Source organism: Lutra lutra, chromosome X, assembly GCF_902655055.1.
Source record: "Lutra lutra chromosome X, mLutLut1.2, whole genome shotgun sequence".
Classification (NCBI taxonomy): domain Eukaryota; kingdom Metazoa; phylum Chordata; class Mammalia; order Carnivora; family Mustelidae; genus Lutra; species Lutra lutra.
In genome coordinates, this window is record NC_062296.1 from 54,224,150 (window position 1) to 54,240,430 (window position 16,281).

Consider the following 16,281-nt stretch of genomic DNA (forward strand, 5'->3'; position numbering starts at 1 on the left):
ACCTGGCCCCCAGGTATAGGCTCTTTGCCTCACCACAGAGGGGAAGGAGTTTGCCCTGGGTCACACAACCCTCAGGCTGGGACTAGAACTTCTGTCTCTCAGCTTCTACCAGGCCAAGAGGAAGGTCTGGCCAGGGGTGCGTGGGCACAAGGCACAGCAACTGCAGGAGTGAGAAGGGCTGCTGAAGGAGAGAGAAAAAAGCAGCAGTTGGGGCTGGAGCTGAGCCCTGAGGACCAGGGGCTTTAGAGAGTGGGAGGAGGGAGAGGAGGCCACAACTGGCCCACAGATGCCAACTTTGCAGTGGTCCGGAGGGCCTATCTCTCAGCGGCTTTGGCTTTCTTGAGAGGAACCAGCTGCCCCGGCAGGGAGGCAGGAAGGCAGGAAGGCTGGTGTGTTGCCTGTCAGTTCCTATTCCTTCTAGATCACTGCCCCCCTGGCTCCTCCCAGGGCCGCCTTCTGCTTAGAACAGCCAGGGGCCTGGGCTCTGGGGCCGTGAAAGGACAGGAGCACTCTGAGCTGGAGCTGTGGGACTCTTCAGGATCACCACCCTGCCCCCCCCCCCCCCCACAATCCTTTACATCGTCCAAATTCTCTCCTTTCTCCAGCCCCACCCATATGTGACAGGTAGGTGGGAGTCAGGGCATCTGGATTCTAGTCTGACTGACTGTGTGAACATTAGCAAGACTCTTCCCCTCTACAGGCCTCAATTTCCCCATCTATCAAGTCAGGCAGGGCATTTTCCCTGGGAGAAGAGCCTCTTGATCCAGAATGGCGTTTTTCTGATTTTTGCTTTTCTCTTCAGGGAGTGTTTCTCTTAGCCAGTCCAGGAAACCACACAGAAGAGAATGTGAGATTATTGCAGTGGTCAGGCATATTGGCCAGGGCCTCATCTTGATTTCCCCAAATGGTTGATTTGAATATTACTTGATCTGGAGCATCAGGGCACAGCAACAAAACAGAGTCTCTTTAATTGCGCGGAAGATTGAAGAGCTTCTGTGAAAAGTTTTCAGCAGTATGGCCGAGGGGGGCAGAATCCTGATCTGGGGAATGGCCAAATCAGGTCTTGAACTTGAGGTTCCGCCACTTTGTAGCTGCAGTACCTGTGCCCAATTACTTAGTCTCCCCGCCTCAGTTTTCCCCTCAGGAGACTAGGGCTAGTGACACATAATTGAGAGGGTGCTTTGGGAGATTCCAGCAAAGATGCATATAGGGAGCTTAGCCTGGCTTTGGCCTGGAGGAGTCAACTGTGAGTTCTCAAAACTGCTTCCTCTTACTTGGCGTTCCCAGGCCTCCTGGGGAAGCAGGGGAAGGAGCAAAGTTTCCAGTTGCAGTCTGGCCTACCGCCCAGCTGGCCCGGCCCCGCCTCCTCGGTTCCTCCTTCTAGGGAAGGGCAGGGGAGGAGGGGGTGGTGACAAAGTGGAGGCACCGCCTGGCCAGGGGGCCTGCCCTCAGGACAGGTCCAGACCCATGGAGACCCCCGAGAGGAGTAGCAGGTAGGAACCTAGCCCCCCACCTCCCACCCTGCAGCCTGACCCCCTCCTTCCCTGCCCCGGCCTGGACACGGGCCTTGGGCTGCTGATTCAGCAGCCTCCTGTCTTCCTGGTTCCTGGCTCCCCTCATGGACTCTTGGAGGCCTTTGGCTTTCGGAGGGAGTTTGTGAGAGCCGGTGAGCGCATGGACCTCTGGGTGCCCAGCACTGGGAGGACCCTGGAGCCCTGAGCAGCACAGTCCATGGGCCCTTGAGGGCTATAACTAGTGGCCCCCTTGGCTTGTTAGTCTGGCTCAGCACTGTAGGGCTCCCCACAGCCGCTGAGCTTCTCTGATGCGAACATTTCAGCAGCTGGAGGGGCTCTGTGTCTCAGGTTTAATGAGATAAGGAGTCAAGAACTGGGGCTGCTGACTGGCACATAGATGGCACTTGAGAAACACTCTTTCTGATGACGACAAGTACTTCAGAGTCTCTGACAAGAACAGACTCTAAGATGTCTATAAGGATCTAAGATTTGGGCATCCTCCAAATCACAAATGAGATACTGGGTAGCTGGAATGGCCTGCAGCCACGTTTCCCAGCCTTTACTTGGGCTCTGGAATGGCTGGGCCCTGACCACAACCTGCCTTCAGGGGCTTGTGGGGGGACAGGGGCTGGCTGACCTGGAAGGGCCAGCTCCAATCCCAGGGTCCGCCCTGCACTGGATAAACCAGGCCCTCAGCCTCACTCCCCTTACTGTCCCTCCGGCCCCCCCCACCCCTGCCCCCGCCAGTCTCTGGACTTTAATTATGGGAAGCAGGAGGCACGGGGCCTTTGGACCCTGCACTAGGGGTGGGGGCACAGCCCTGGGGGGTGGAGTGTGGGCTGTGCCCTGGGCTGGGGGCACAACACTGACCTTGGAAGCCAAGACTCCTGCTGGGAACCACCCGGTCCTCTGGCTCACTGGGCCCCACCCACCCACTCAGCCCCAGTCCCCATCCTGTCACCTAGACCACTGAGACCTTGTCAGCTCTCCTCCGCCCTCGCTGCTCCTCTCCTTTGCTCTGGTGCTCTCTGCCTCTCCCTGTCTTCTCTCCGTGTCTTTTGTCTCACCCTTTCTCTGTCTTCCTCTTTCTCTGTCTTTTCTCCTTTTCTGTCTCACCCTTTCCTTGTCTCTTTCGGTTTCTTTCCGTCCCTCTCCCTCTCCTCCTACAGTGTTTCCTCCACCCACTTGGCCTGCGTTCTTCCCCCTCTTTGGATCCAGAGCCTCTTCTCTCTCCATCTCTTCCTCCCTTTCTATAAGGGGGAGCCCCCCTATACAGCTTTCCCCTTTCTCTTTCATCTCCCCTCCCCTGCCCTCTTTCCTACCCGTGTGGCGTCTGGTGTGAGGAGGGCTCCCTTCCCCCTTCCCTGCTGTGGTGTCCCAGTGTCTCCGTGGCTCAGGTCCCCGCGGAGTCACCTGGAACACAGGAGGCCCAGACCGGCTCTTTTGTCTCTGCTGCCCCCTGTTGTCATTGTGTTCTGTTTGTGGTTCGAGTGCCGTCCTCTCTTTCTTGACTTTGTGGTTTTTTTCTTTTTCCTTCCTTCCTTCCTTCCTTCCTTCCTTCCTTCCTTCCTTCCTTCTCTGCTTCCTCTCCCTCCTCTCCCTCCTGACCTGCCTCCCCACCTCCCACCCCTCCTCTTCCATTCCCAATCCTCCTCCACCCATTCCTCCCAGTCTTCCCTCCCCTCTCACTTACCCACTCACTCTCACTTCCTTGTCCCTACTCCCCACCCTGCCTCTCCCCTCCCTCCCTGTCTCTCTCTCTCTGTCTCTCTTTCTCTCTCTGTCTCTTGCTGTCTCTCAGGTCCACAGCGTCTCATACTCTACACCAGTATTGCTGTCCTACTCAGGTCCTTGACTCCATGAAGCTTACCCCCTCAGGCAGGCTGGCAGAGAGCAGGTAAGAGCTAGACCCATCCCTCCCCTCCATCCTTCACCCTTCCGGACAGATCTGCCATAGGATTGCCAGACCCGCTTTCCCACCTCCCTCTAGCCTCTGGAATGAATGTGGAATGGATGTCTGAGCATGTGAGGAGTGTGACTGGGAGACCAGGTAGGAGACCAAGGAGGACATTCAGATTCTGTTTGTAGTTGTCCTTCCTTAAAAATCCTTCCCTAGATATCTGCCCCCAAAAGTGGGAGTGGTTGGTTCAAGAATATGTAATATTTGAGCTGTTTTGAAGGAAGAGTAAGAGTTTGCCAGTTGGCTAGGATGGGGAAGGGTGTTTAGGCAGAGGGGAAAATCGCCCACACCTCTGAGAACAACATTATTTCCAAAGTAATTGAAAATCACATTTTACAGTTTTCTAATTATAATACAATAACATGAAATATTCATAGCAATGACAAAAAGGTTAGGCCTATTTGAAAGCTGAAAAAATACTTGGGTGAAAGAGGAAATAAGAACGGAATTTATAGACTATTTAGGGTAAGTATCAATTATAGACTCTTTAGAATAAATGTCAGCAGGAATACTATATATCAAAACCCACGGGATATGACCATGGGGGATTCCTGGAGGAAAATTTATCATCTTAAATGCTTTTATTAGAGAACCAGACAGTTTAAATTTAATGAACTAATTATTCCACTCAAGAATTTAGAAAAAGAACAACTGAAAGAAAGCAGAATAAAGTAATTACTATAGATAAAACCAGAAACTCATGGAATAGAAAATAAAAGATTTGATAAACTAAGAGGTGATTTTTGAAAAGACCGGTAAACTAGACAGACTGTCCTCTGACAGATATGACACAGAAAAAGGCAAGAAAGACACAAATAAAATAAGGTATGATGAAGGGGATTTAACCACAGATTTTGAAGAGATAAAAAAGTCATAAAAGATGCTTTGTATAATTTTATACCAATAAATATAAAACTGTAGATGAAATGGGTGGTTTTCTAGGAAAATATAAATTACCAAAATGATATAAGGAGTGACAGAAAAGCTGACTAGAATAGAACAATACAGAAGAAGTTAAAAAGATGGTCAAAGTTTTCTCCTTAGAAATGGTACCAGGGCCCAGTTGGTATCATGGACGTTCTGGTATGATGGAAGTTCTTTCAAATCTGGAAAGATCAGGTAATAGAAAAAAATGGACTCTCTCTGGGTAGTTGGTTCATTCCAGAAAGCTAGTATGACTGGATAGGTTTAGACAAAAAAATATGAAAACTATAGCCTAATCTCATATATTAATACAGTCACAAATATTTTAAATAAAAGTATCAAACTGAATCCATCAGTGTATTGAAAGAAGAATGCATCGTGACAAATGAAGGTTTGTCCCAGGAATGCAGGGATTGTTCAACATTAGGATAGCTGTTATTGTAATGGATTACATTAATAGATTAAATTAAATGGAACATATAACTATCTCCATAAATGCTGAAAAATAATCTGATACAATTACACATCCATTCTTGATTTTAGAACTCTTAGTAACTGTCCTGGTTATTTCTTGCTATATTGGGTAATTTGTTACACAGCAATAGATAACTACTATAGTAAGCTATCAGTGAAGATGTTCTTAAATTGGTAAAGAATTTTTTATCAGAAACCAAAGACAATCATCAGATGTAATTGTGAACTACTAGATAAATTGCCATTAAGTTTGGGAACAAAATAAGTATGACTGCCTCGCTGTCACTAACCAACATTTTTTTTTTCTAGAAGTTTTAACCAGTGGGCTTAAAAAAAGAAAAAAAGTGGTATAAATATTAGAAAGAAAGACTCAGAATTAGCACTCTTTGAAGATTGTGTGGTTGGCTACTTAGACAATCAACAAGAATAAGAGGAAAATTTATTAGAACTAACGTAAAAATTATGTGAGATGGCCAGACACAAGATAAATATGCACCCAAACCATTAGCTTCTCTGAATACCAGCAATAACTAATTAGAAGACATAATAGAAGTAGTAGGGAAAAATGATAAAATTCCTAGGAATTGACAAGAAACATGAAATATTTCTCTGTAGAAAATTATAAAATTTCATTAAAGGCTGTGAGAAGAATTGAATAGTCAAGCGTCGTATCCTGTTCCTGGATGGGAAGATTGAATATAGTAAAAATGGTATTTTTCCTCTCAATTTGGTCAAAAGGTTCAATGCATTTCTCATTAAAATTTCATTGGTATTTTCTTTGGGAATTGGGCAATTGGATTTTAAAGTTCATTTGGAAGAGTGAATGCCCATGGATTACTAAGAAAATTTTGGAAAAGAAGAACAATGAGGGGAACCTTGTCTTATTAAATGCAAACTTAACATAAAGCTGCAGAAATTACATATAATAACACAGAAATGGAGGATGGCATACATGGAACAAAACAGAGTTTAGAAACAAACCCATATATTTATATGGGAATTTAATTTATGATAAAAAAACAAATATCAAATCAGTAGGGAGTCAGTAAGTGGGATGGGACCATTGGCTACCATTTGGGGAAAAATGAAGTCAAACCTCTGTCTCATATAAAATTGAAAACAAAGGATAGAACTATAAATGTACCAGAAGAAAATATGGAATATTTTTATAATACTAAGGTGGAGGAGCCTTTCTGAGCATGACTGAAGAACCCAGAAGCCATAAAGTAAAAAGCAGTAATTCTGGCTACATCAAAGTTAAGAACTTCTGTTTGGACAAAGATACCATACACAAAGTTAAAACATAACAACAGGCTAGGAAAACAACAACATAGATATCAGGCAAAGGTTAATATCTATGTCTGTATATCAACACCTGGAAACCAATAAGAAAAAGTTGTATACCACATTTAAAATAGAGAAATAACACGATTTGGCAATTCAGTGAAGAAATCGACATCCATTAGCTGATGAATGAGAAAGATTACTCAAGCTTGCCAATAGCTAAAGAAATGTAACTAAAACATCAACGAAGTACCAATTTTAAAGTGCCAAATGAGAAGACTGAAAGAGTTGTGAGGAAACGGAAGCTCTCACATTCCTTGACTGGAGTGCAAATTGGTGCAATTTTTTTTAATGGCACCTATTTGTCAGTTGTCCCCAGACTCTTAAATGTGCGCATACTTCTAACCTGAGAACCATGTCTTGGAGGGAGGTAGACTTCTCTAAGGCTTTACTGCTAGGTGGTCCCCCAACCAGAGGTCTTTTCTAAAACATTCAATCCCAACTACAAGCTTAAACTGTACTGTGCAACTCTTTTATCACATGCCCTTGTAGGATAGCGTTCTCAGCCAACTCTTAATGAAAAGGTTGCATGATGTATGCTACTCAAAATAAAGACAAGATTATGTGAGGAGGAATAATCTTTTAGCCAGTCTATAAAAATGTTAAAGCAACAAAAATAACTTTTAGCCACATTTCACACAAAATATGCATTCCTTTGGCCCTACAGTTCAACTTTTAGGAGCCTATCCTTCAAAACTACTTCCAGACAAATGCAAAGATGTTCATTGCAGCATTGTTTATAATAGCGAAAATTAAAACAATCTTCCTGTCCGTCAATGGAGAGCAGCTTTTCCTTCATGATTCACCCCTACTATGTGATACTCTTACAGATCAAAAGAAAAAGATCTATCTCTGTACTGGCATGGAAGAATCTCCAAGACTTATTATTATATGAAAAAAAGCAAGTGGCAGAACAAGGCTTGTAGTGTTATCCCATTGTCGTAAGGAAAAGAAAATCCACATAACAATGATGAAAACATGTTATACGTATCCCGTCATGATATCAAAATCACTGGCCTTTTTCCTTGGTCTCATTTCCTCCCTTTTACTAATTGATTTCCTTCTTCCTCTACACCATTTCCCTGTGTCCCGTTGTTCAGATCTTGCTTTTCCTTTTAATAACTAGCTCAAATACCACCTGATTCATTTAGCAAGATTTGTCTGGCCTACCCTTGGTTAAGCCTTGTGCTGAGCCTCTGTGGGATACAGGACTGAATTGTATCTGGTCCTACCATCTGGTGCTACCATCTAGAGCTGAAGTCTAAAAGGGAGAGACAGGTAGACCATGACAGCATAGTGTGGTTTGGTATGGGACAAAAATAGGTTCAGAGGGCCTCCTGAAGAAGGGCACCTAATTGCATCTGCTCCTACAGGAGGGGACATGGGTGCTGAGTCTTGAAAGAGCAATAGCTTTCCTTCATCCCCCAACCCTGACTGAACTGGTCTTGTCTACTTTTTGGCTATTCCAAGCAGGATGATGTAATGGGGGGAAATATTTGAGTCAGTACCTTTCTTTATTCAAATCTAAGTTTGACCACTTACCAAATCTATGACTGTGGGCAGGCCATTTAACCTCTGAGCCTCTGTTTCCTCATCTGCATAATGAGGATAATGCCTACTTAACTCTCAGGGCTGATTTAGGATTGGAGATGGTACATGTAAAATTCCTGGGTGACTATCAACTCTTGAAGGACAGGGACCACCCATGTCTTCTGTTCCTCATAGGCAAGTGTGTTGCATTGGATTGGATTGGATTGGATTAGATTGGATTGGACTGGATCTGGGGATGGTTCTGGAGCAAAGAATGGGCCTAACCATAGTGGGACTTTGAGATGAGAAGGCTGAGAGTTGTACACAGGACGGAGGGGACTGCACTATAAGAAGAGAGAGCCACGTCTCTGGTCTTGCCATGAAGGTGGCACAGGAGGGAAAAAATGGGCAGGTGGCCCTGGGAAATGGAGCCCACACAGGGCATTCTGCTCCTGGTTCTTGGCCCTGTTCTACTGATGCCATCTTCCAGTCTCACAGTCCAAGGCAGGGAAGCATGGTGGACCAATATTTGCACTGGGGCCAGCACATCTCAATTTCATTCCCAGTTCTTTCACTCCCTAGCTGGGTGATTGTAAACAACTCCCTTCACATCTCTGAGCCTAGTTCCTTATCTGTTAAAAGAAACACAATACCACTAACATCGTGAGGTTTATAGAGGAGATCAATTGCTGAGTGCCTGGCACATAATGGGTACTCAAAAAAAAAAAAGCATAGCTGTTCTTAGTGTTTGTTTTAGGAGACACTTACAGAGTTCTGTTGTAGCCAGGGCCTATGCTGAGTAATGGTTCTTGCCTTCCACAAGTCCCCAGTTAGTTAGGGAGACCGAGGAGTGCTATGATAGAGGAGCTCCTGGTTTGGGGTGGGGTGCTGTGGAAGCCGCAAAGAGGGGATCTGGCCTAGTCCAGGACTGCTGCAGGTCAACTTAACCTAAGAGCTGAGTCTTAGAGGATGAGTAAGAGGTAGTCAGGGATAGAAGGGTGAAGTGTGGAAGAACATTTCAGGAAGAAGGAATGGCATATGCAGAAGAACCTAGATGTTATTGGGTAGGGCCAGAGGTTCTTAACCTGGGGTGACATGGGCTACAAGTGGTCCATGAAACTCCTGAAATTGAGTGCAAAGTGTTTTGTGTGTGCACTTGGTTTTTTTTGTGCATTTTTTTTTTGGGGGGGGGGGGAGATGGTTCATGGCTTTTGTTATATGCATAAAGTGTTTGTGCTCCTACAAAAAGGTCAAGAACCAGTGTTGCCAGTGACAAAGTGTCATGGGAATGGATCCTAAACAGGAGAGAAATTTGGTGAAATTTGTGTTTTAGAAACATCCCATTAGCAGTGAGTATGAGAAGTGGATTATATGCCTGGGGGCCAGCTGGAGGGCCTAAACTGGGGTATTGGCACAGAAGGGAATGGATTTGAGCAGAACTACCCTGTTGCACTACTCCAGTGGGCACTGGTCATATAGAAGCATTTTAATTTCAAATTACGGAATCAAAAGTCTTTGAGAGTTATTAATGAGATAGACTCGATGGAAGATGAAGGGAAGGGAGGAGACAAGGATGAGCTGGCCACAGGGACATGAATCCAGGGTAACTGCAAGAGGAAAAGGGAACCTCTATTAATGCTTACCCAGCACTCAGTGTCCTTGGTGGTTACTAGCTTCCAGCCTGCTCGGTTCTTAGAGATCCCAGAGAGACACTGAAGACACTTCTCTCTCTATGGACTTTGGAGAGGATTTACGTCTGGGTTGTGAGTCACGTTGTTTCCTAAAGAAAGTGATGTTTGAGTCAGTCATTCAAGGTCCCCAAAGATCTGGAGAGCTAGGGATGGGGGAGGATGCTCTGGGAGGACACACAAAGGCCCAGGGGTGAGGGATGGTGAAATCAAATGTGGGAGGGGGTGGAGTTTAGATCTGCCTCAAACAGCTCTCTGGGGACAGTCAGTCTTCCTTCTTCATGGTAGGCAGCTAGGGAGCCAGGAGCAGATCTTGAGTAGACAAAGTGACACGTCAAAGAGGCTTTTTAGAGGAAGGGAAACTAGGGAGGAGGCTGCTGTGGTAATTCAGGAGAGAGAGAAGCTAAGGTAGCAGCCATGAGGATAGAGCAGAGGAGATGCATTCGAGAGGTGATTGGGAGGAAGAGAGAACTGGAGTAGTAGGCTGAATAAATAGTGGGGATGGGAAGGAGTGGAGATGACAGAGGTTGGAATTCACAGTGAGTTTCAGTGTTCGGGTCTGGCAATGGAGTTATGCATTAAATGAATATTTCTTGAGTGCCAGACGCTGTGCTGGGCATTGGGAATACAGCACTTAACAGAACAGATGCTGGTCCTGATAGATCTTATGGTGGGTGAGATGGATAATAGATAAATAAACAACAAAATATATAGAATGTGTCTGGTGCCACGCCTCTCTGGGGGACGATGTTCCAGACAGAAGGAACGTGGAGCGCAAAGGCCCTGAGATAAGCATGTGCAGGTCATGTCTGAGGGACAGCAGGGAGACTAGTATGATTGGAGAAAGAACCAACAAGGGGTGAGAGGAGTAGAAGATGAGGAGGTGGAATCGGCAGAATTTGGTGACTGACTTGTTAAAGGAGCAGGAAGAATCTAGCATGGCCCCCAGGTGTGTTCTGCGCTTGGGCCACTGGGTGGAAAGTGGTGCTTTTCATTAAGGTGCAAAATGCAGAGGACAGGTTTGCAGTGGTAAGATGCTGAGTTTGAGGTCACGGTGAGCCCTGAAGGCCATAAGGCCATCCTGGCGGAGCTTTCTGCAAGCATTAGACTTGATGGGTCTGAGACCCAAGAGAGAGATCCATGAGACAGAGACAGAGACAGAGATGGGGGAGGGGGCCTAAGCCATCCCTGACGTTAGGCCATGGAGTGGGACTGCTGACAAGGGGTATGGAATGAAAGAGAAGAGGGCCAGAGCAGGACTGGGGAAGAGGAACCAACGCATAAGAGATGGGGAGAGGAAGAAGAGATGGGGGTGGTCAGAGAAGTAGGAGGAGAACCAGCAGGGAGTGGGCTCACAGAAGCAGAGGAAGGCAGGAGCCATCCGTGCACAAAGGAGGGGCTTGTTAAGAGTGGCAAATGTTACAGCTGGGGGAAGGAAGATGAGGGTGGGAGAGAGTCTATTGGCTTTAACCACTAGGAGGTCCTCGGCGACCTGGCTAAGAACAGTTTTGGTGGCAGGGTGGGCGCACGAGGCAGATTGCAGTGGGTTGGAGAGCTCGTGGGAGGTACTGAAGTGGAGATGGCCAGTGGAGATGAATTTCTCAAGAAGCTTAGCTGTGAAGAGGAGAGAGGGACAGTGATTGCTAGAGGGAGATGTGGGGGCAGATAGAGGGTTTTTATTCCCAGATGGGAGAGACTTGAGCTTCTATAAATGTTGGTAAGAAGGAGGCAACAGAAAGAGAGAAAGAGAGAAGTTGAAACACGGGAGAGAGAGGGGATGGTAGTTGTGGAGGAGGTAGCAGGGGTGGGCCCAGAGCCCGAGTGGAGGGGCTGGCCTTAAATAGTATAGGGGCCCTCTCTTTCTCACAGAGAGGCAGAGCAGGGGTAGTGGGGGCGAAGACAAGGGCGTTGAGGGGGCTGGTGAAAGAAATGCTTCAGTGGAGTTTGGAGCAACCACCAAGAGCAGGGATGGGGAAGCTAAGAGGAAGCAAGGAATACTTCTCCTTGTGAGTCAGGGAGGACTTCCTGCAAGAAGCAGCATTTAAACAGGGCCAATCATGTTCAGATGGGATCTCAGTGGCAGAAGATATGTGCAGAGGGAAGAAACAGAGTCAGCAAAGGCACGGAGGTATGAAGAAGCTGGCCATCCTAAGGGAGTAATGAACGAGCTGGTTTGATGAAGGCTAAGCATGAAGTGAGTCACTAATAATGACAGTAATAATAAGAGTTACTGTGTATGAAGCCCCAAACATACCCTGTGGCAGGTGCTCGACATACTTGACTCCATTTAATTCCACCACACCCTGCAGAATGGGCATTTTCTCACTTTGTAGATGAGGAACATAAGTCTTAGAGAAGTATAGAAGTGGACCCGAGGTCACCCAGCTAGTAGGAGGTGTGGCTGATATTCGTACCCAGGTCTGGGGAACTCTAAAGCCCATGTTTTCTCTACCAGATAAGACCAGGTGAAGCCATATGGTGGTGGAGCCTTGAATGCCAACTTGGAGAGTCTGACCTTTTATCCAGGAAGTGATGGAGAGCCAAGGTGGGCGTCTAAGCAGAGACATGCAAGAGATTTGCACTTGCAGACTCTATTAGGAAGGCTAATGGGTCCAAAAGGGTAGAGAGAAGAAATCGGGAGGGGATGGCGGGATCAGGGTGAGCGGTGGCAGAGGCCTGACCTGAATGCGAGGGAAGTGAGTGGTGGGACTGGAAGATCACTTGTCCTTCCTGATAGCCTTGAGGGGTGTGGTATTTGCTCCTTTTCTAGATGAGGAATGGGAGACTCAGGAAGCGCGAGTGTCTTGCCCCAGACTTGAGTTCTGCTTCACGTGGTTCTGCTGACTCACTGACTGTGGGACAATGTGTTAGAGGGAACTTTGAGTATGAAGAGGGGGTGCATGTGTGCTCGGGTGCCTGCGTGCGAGTACGCATGTTACCTGTGTGTGTGGGGGCTCGTCTGCCTGTCTGGTGGACAGCAGTGCCTTCCCTTGCCTGTCCCTGTCCTCTTTCCTTCTCATCTCTTCCCAATCCTCCAGTTTCCTGGCTTCCATACTTCCTGTCTCCCTTGAGCCAAGGGGTCTGGGAGCGGGGCGATACTGTTTCATTAGCTATCTCCAGAAGATCAGCCTTTCCATTCCCAAAGCAGCTGGACCCCCTGAGCCCTAGTGTCTGTCCATCCATGCCACGAAATTGTAGCCCAGCTCCAGGGACTGCCACGCACGGACTGGCCCCTGGTTCCTGTGTGCAATACCCTGGGGCCAGGAGCTTGTTCCTGCACTGTCTCCCCCCACCCCCCGCCACCTTGGCTCTTCTGCGTGAGTGCCAATGGCCACCTTGGGAAATAGATTCCGTTCACGAGCAGCTAACAGTAACCACCACCATGTTCCTGTTACTCTTATTTGCCAGGCACTTGATGTATGTTCCAGTCCTTGCAACAGTCCCGTGGGGTTGGCATCATGAGCCCCATTTTTACAGATGAGAACACTGAGGCTTCAAGAGGGGCAATAGCATGCTGGGGCACATAGCCTGGAAGCACTTACAGAGCTGGTGTTGGAACCCAGGTCTGTTTGCTTCCAAAGCTGTGGGCTTTCCACACTCCATTTCTGACATCGCCAATTTCCCTGACCCTGAGCCTCCAGGAAATACAAATATTTGTCTTTCAAGGGCAGGGCGGATTTCTAGCGGTTGTGCCAAGTTCACCTAAAGGACCCGGTGGGATGAGTCTGAGACTTGGAGCTCTGAGAACTCCGGGCTGAAATCCTGACTCTACCACTCAGCCAGCTATGTGACCTTGGGAAGGTTATCTCAACCTCTCTGAGCTTCAATTCCCTCATTTCTAAAATGTTGCCGTGTTGTTGCAGTGGTTAAATGAGATGATGTCTGCAAAGAGCCAGCACCAAGCAGGTTGCTGCTATTTCTATTCAAATGAAGGTTGGGCACCTGTCAGGTCTGAAATGGAATTGGTATACTCTGGGCATGACCTTGAGCGAGCCCAGCCTGGGTGTGGGGGAGGGCTGTTGCAGGCTCCTTGGAGACTGAGTTGGGCCTGGCCCTAGGTAAGCTGTCACACTGGCCTTCCCATTCAGACCCCACTCCTAGCCCACCACCCTGGTTCCAAAGCCGTTCATGTATCTCCCCTGCTCTGCAAACTAATGCCTCTGCCTCTCTCTGTCACCCGCCCGCCTGTGGCCTCTACCCTGCCCTTCCTGGCCCCAGGGAAGAGGAGGAGGAGGAGGAGACTGAGGAAGAGGAAGAGGAAGACGCTCATCAGTTCTGCTGTCCGGCCTCCGAGTGCAGTAGTCCCTCCTCTCGGTAACTGAGAGGACAAGGGTCATTTTCTATGCAGAAGCAAAAGCCTTAACCAGCCCCTTCACCCCCCCGCCCGCTATCCCCTATGGGACCCTGTCCCTGCTTCAGGATGGGCAAGCATCGTGCCCCTTCCTCCCCCACCTCCTTGGAATTCCCACACACCCCTACTGCTGTTTCCCCTGGACTCCAGCCCCCGAATTATAAAGGCTGGAGCCCTAGGTCTGACTAAAATATGGGAGCAGCAGAGCTTGGAGCTTGGAGCTTGGAACCTGGACCCTCCCGCACCCGCACCCTATTTCCCAGGCACCCTGGAGCCTGCCACTCCTGGAGAGGTCTCCAAATGACATCCCAAGGACCTACCTCTGTCCTCTGTGAGCACAAACAGAGATGCAGGGTGCCTAGGGCTCAGAGGACCAGACGGGGGCGGGACCCAGCCTGCCTAGTTCCCCGTTGCTCGTTCCCTCGCTGCGGCCATTGCTGCCATCTCCTCCGCCGCTTGAAGGCCTCGTCCCATGCCCTCTGCCACTCCCATAGTGCTCTGTAAATATGATCAGGAGAAAAAGGCCTTTCAGAGTGCGTGTGTCGCTGTGTACAAAGGAATTTCCATCAATAAAAGCTGATCTCTTCTCTCTGTCTGATGTATGTTCCACCCTAACCCCGACTTCCCTCTCCTCATCCCCACCAGGGCTTTACCTTCTTTCCTATCCAGGGCTGGGGACAGGGCCTGGGAGAGAGAATAGGGTTTGATTGTTGGTATTGTCAACACCCTAGAGGCAGGCACTCAATGAATGAATGGTGTGGTGCTCTCACTCTCACCCGGGGCAAGCCTGCTGCCTTCTCCAGCCTGTCAAACTGAGGCCAGCTCTGACACGCTGCTTGGCCCCTCTGCTACCTAGTTCCCCACCTCTGCCATGTGTGAGAGGAGGAGGGGGGGTTGGGTCAGAGGCTCTCCAAGGGCTCCTCCAGCTCCAACATTCTGTCGATCTCAGGTGCAACAATTTTAAGGAAGTATAATTACACGCATTTAAAATATGACAATTCAATGGCACATTCCATGCAATTCTGTGGTTCCTATTTCTACAACAACACTGATTTGGGGAGTCTCCAGTCCTGTGGATTTCATGATTCTATTATTTTAAAAGATTTCATGATTCTATTATTTTAAAAAGCTTCTGATGGTATGATTTTAATACTCTGTGATGGTTTAAGAGTCCTTGATTCTGTACTTTCAAGGTTCTGATTCTACAACTTTAGGGATCTCTGAATCTAAGCCATTTCCTCCAGATGCAATGACGCTAAATATTTCCTGCACCTTCCAGAAGCTGGTTCTAAGACTCCCTGGAGGCTGTTGGCAGGAGGGTGGAAGGTATCCTTTAGGGACTATAGGACCCACACCTTCCATAATGTGTCTTCACATTATGGAGCAAAGTCAGGAGACCCCCAAGTGGGTTCATACCCCCAGCTTTCCCTTTCTAAGCCTTTGGCATTGAACAAATCTGAGCTTACCTTCCAGTTCTCTCACTTACTGCCTGTGTAATCTTGAGCAAGTATTTTCTTCTCCTTGAGCTTCATCTTCCTCCTGAGCACAGTGAGAATATATCTACCTCTGCGGGTTATTGTGAAGATTAGCAAAGAAACACAAGGAGCCCAGCACAGGGTCTGGTGCACAGTGGGGCAAGTGTGATTTGAGTCCACGTGAGAGTGCCTCCTCTCCTTTCTTTCAGCCCTCCCTTCAGCATCCCTATCACATTGGTCCAGTCCTTTTCACAGAGGCTCACCTTATTCCCTCACTCAGCAACTCAACTCATCTACTCACTTATTCATTCAAATTCTAATTTATTTCTCAGCTCCCTCTGACCTTTCCTCTGTCCCTTCCTCTGTCTCTTCCTCTTTTCCCTCCTTTACTCTTCCAGAAGGCATTGCTTGAACACCTAACTGTGGGGAAGGCTTTATTTTATTTTCTTATTTTTTTAATGGTTTTATTTATTTGTCAGAGAGAGAGAGAGCTGTAGGCAGAAGGAGAAGCAGGCTCCCCCCTGAGCAAGGAGTCCAATGCAGTACTTGATCCCAGGACCCTGGGATCATGACCTGAGCCCAAGGCAGATGCTTAACCGGCTGAGCTACCCCAGGCGTCCCGATGAGGCTTTAAGCTAAATACTGTGAGGGCTCCAAAAGAAGACAGTGGCTCTGTTCTCCCTGAGTTCTCCATCTCCCAGGGGAGGTGAGAATTCCTTTGGAAAAAGAGGCAGGGCATGAGGGGCAGAAATGGTAGAGTAGATACAGCTTCACTGTTGAGCAAAATTGGTTCCTAGCCCAAAGAGGAGGGAGTGTGTCAGGATGGGCTGAGGAGGGTGGTAGTGTCAGGGAGGGCTTGCTGGAGGAGGAGGGGCAAAGAGTGGAAGGCTGAGAAGGGTTCGAATGGGTGGCAGACATGACGAGGCATCACAGGAGACCGGCACAGCCTGGAGGAAACCCTGGCGGGGAGCTCCAAGGTTATGCTGGGGAATGGTGTGTAGGTTGCTCTGCTCAGCTGGTC

At 48.0% G+C, this 16,281-nt stretch overlaps 1 protein-coding gene and 1 long non-coding RNA gene across 6 annotated transcripts in view; both read left to right on the forward strand.

Annotated features, from left to right (window-relative positions):
• The window catches only part of IQSEC2 (IQ motif and Sec7 domain ArfGEF 2), a 76,369-nt gene that overhangs the window by 33,029 nt on the left and 27,059 nt on the right, over nt 1–16,281 (forward strand). Inside the window, exons 1-2 of one of the 5 annotated variants that reach the window (XM_047715602.1) lie at nt 1,349–1,493; nt 3,316–3,411. The exons of 2 other annotated variants lie outside the window; for them this stretch is intronic. In XM_047715602.1, the coding sequence (XP_047571558.1) occupies nt 1,468–1,493; nt 3,316–3,411 (122 nt within the window). In that variant the 5' untranslated portion in view covers nt 1,349–1,467. Of the gene's footprint in view, nt 1–1,347; nt 1,494–3,315; nt 3,412–16,281 lie in introns of those variants that run through there. 2 more of the 5 variants (XM_047715605.1, XM_047715603.1) reach the window with 2 other exon arrangements.
• Nucleotides 3,430–14,372, forward strand: LOC125091722 (uncharacterized). Its single transcript, XR_007124737.1, has 2 exons — nt 3,430–11,979; nt 13,653–14,372. It is a non-coding gene; the product is annotated as an uncharacterized LOC125091722 (long non-coding RNA).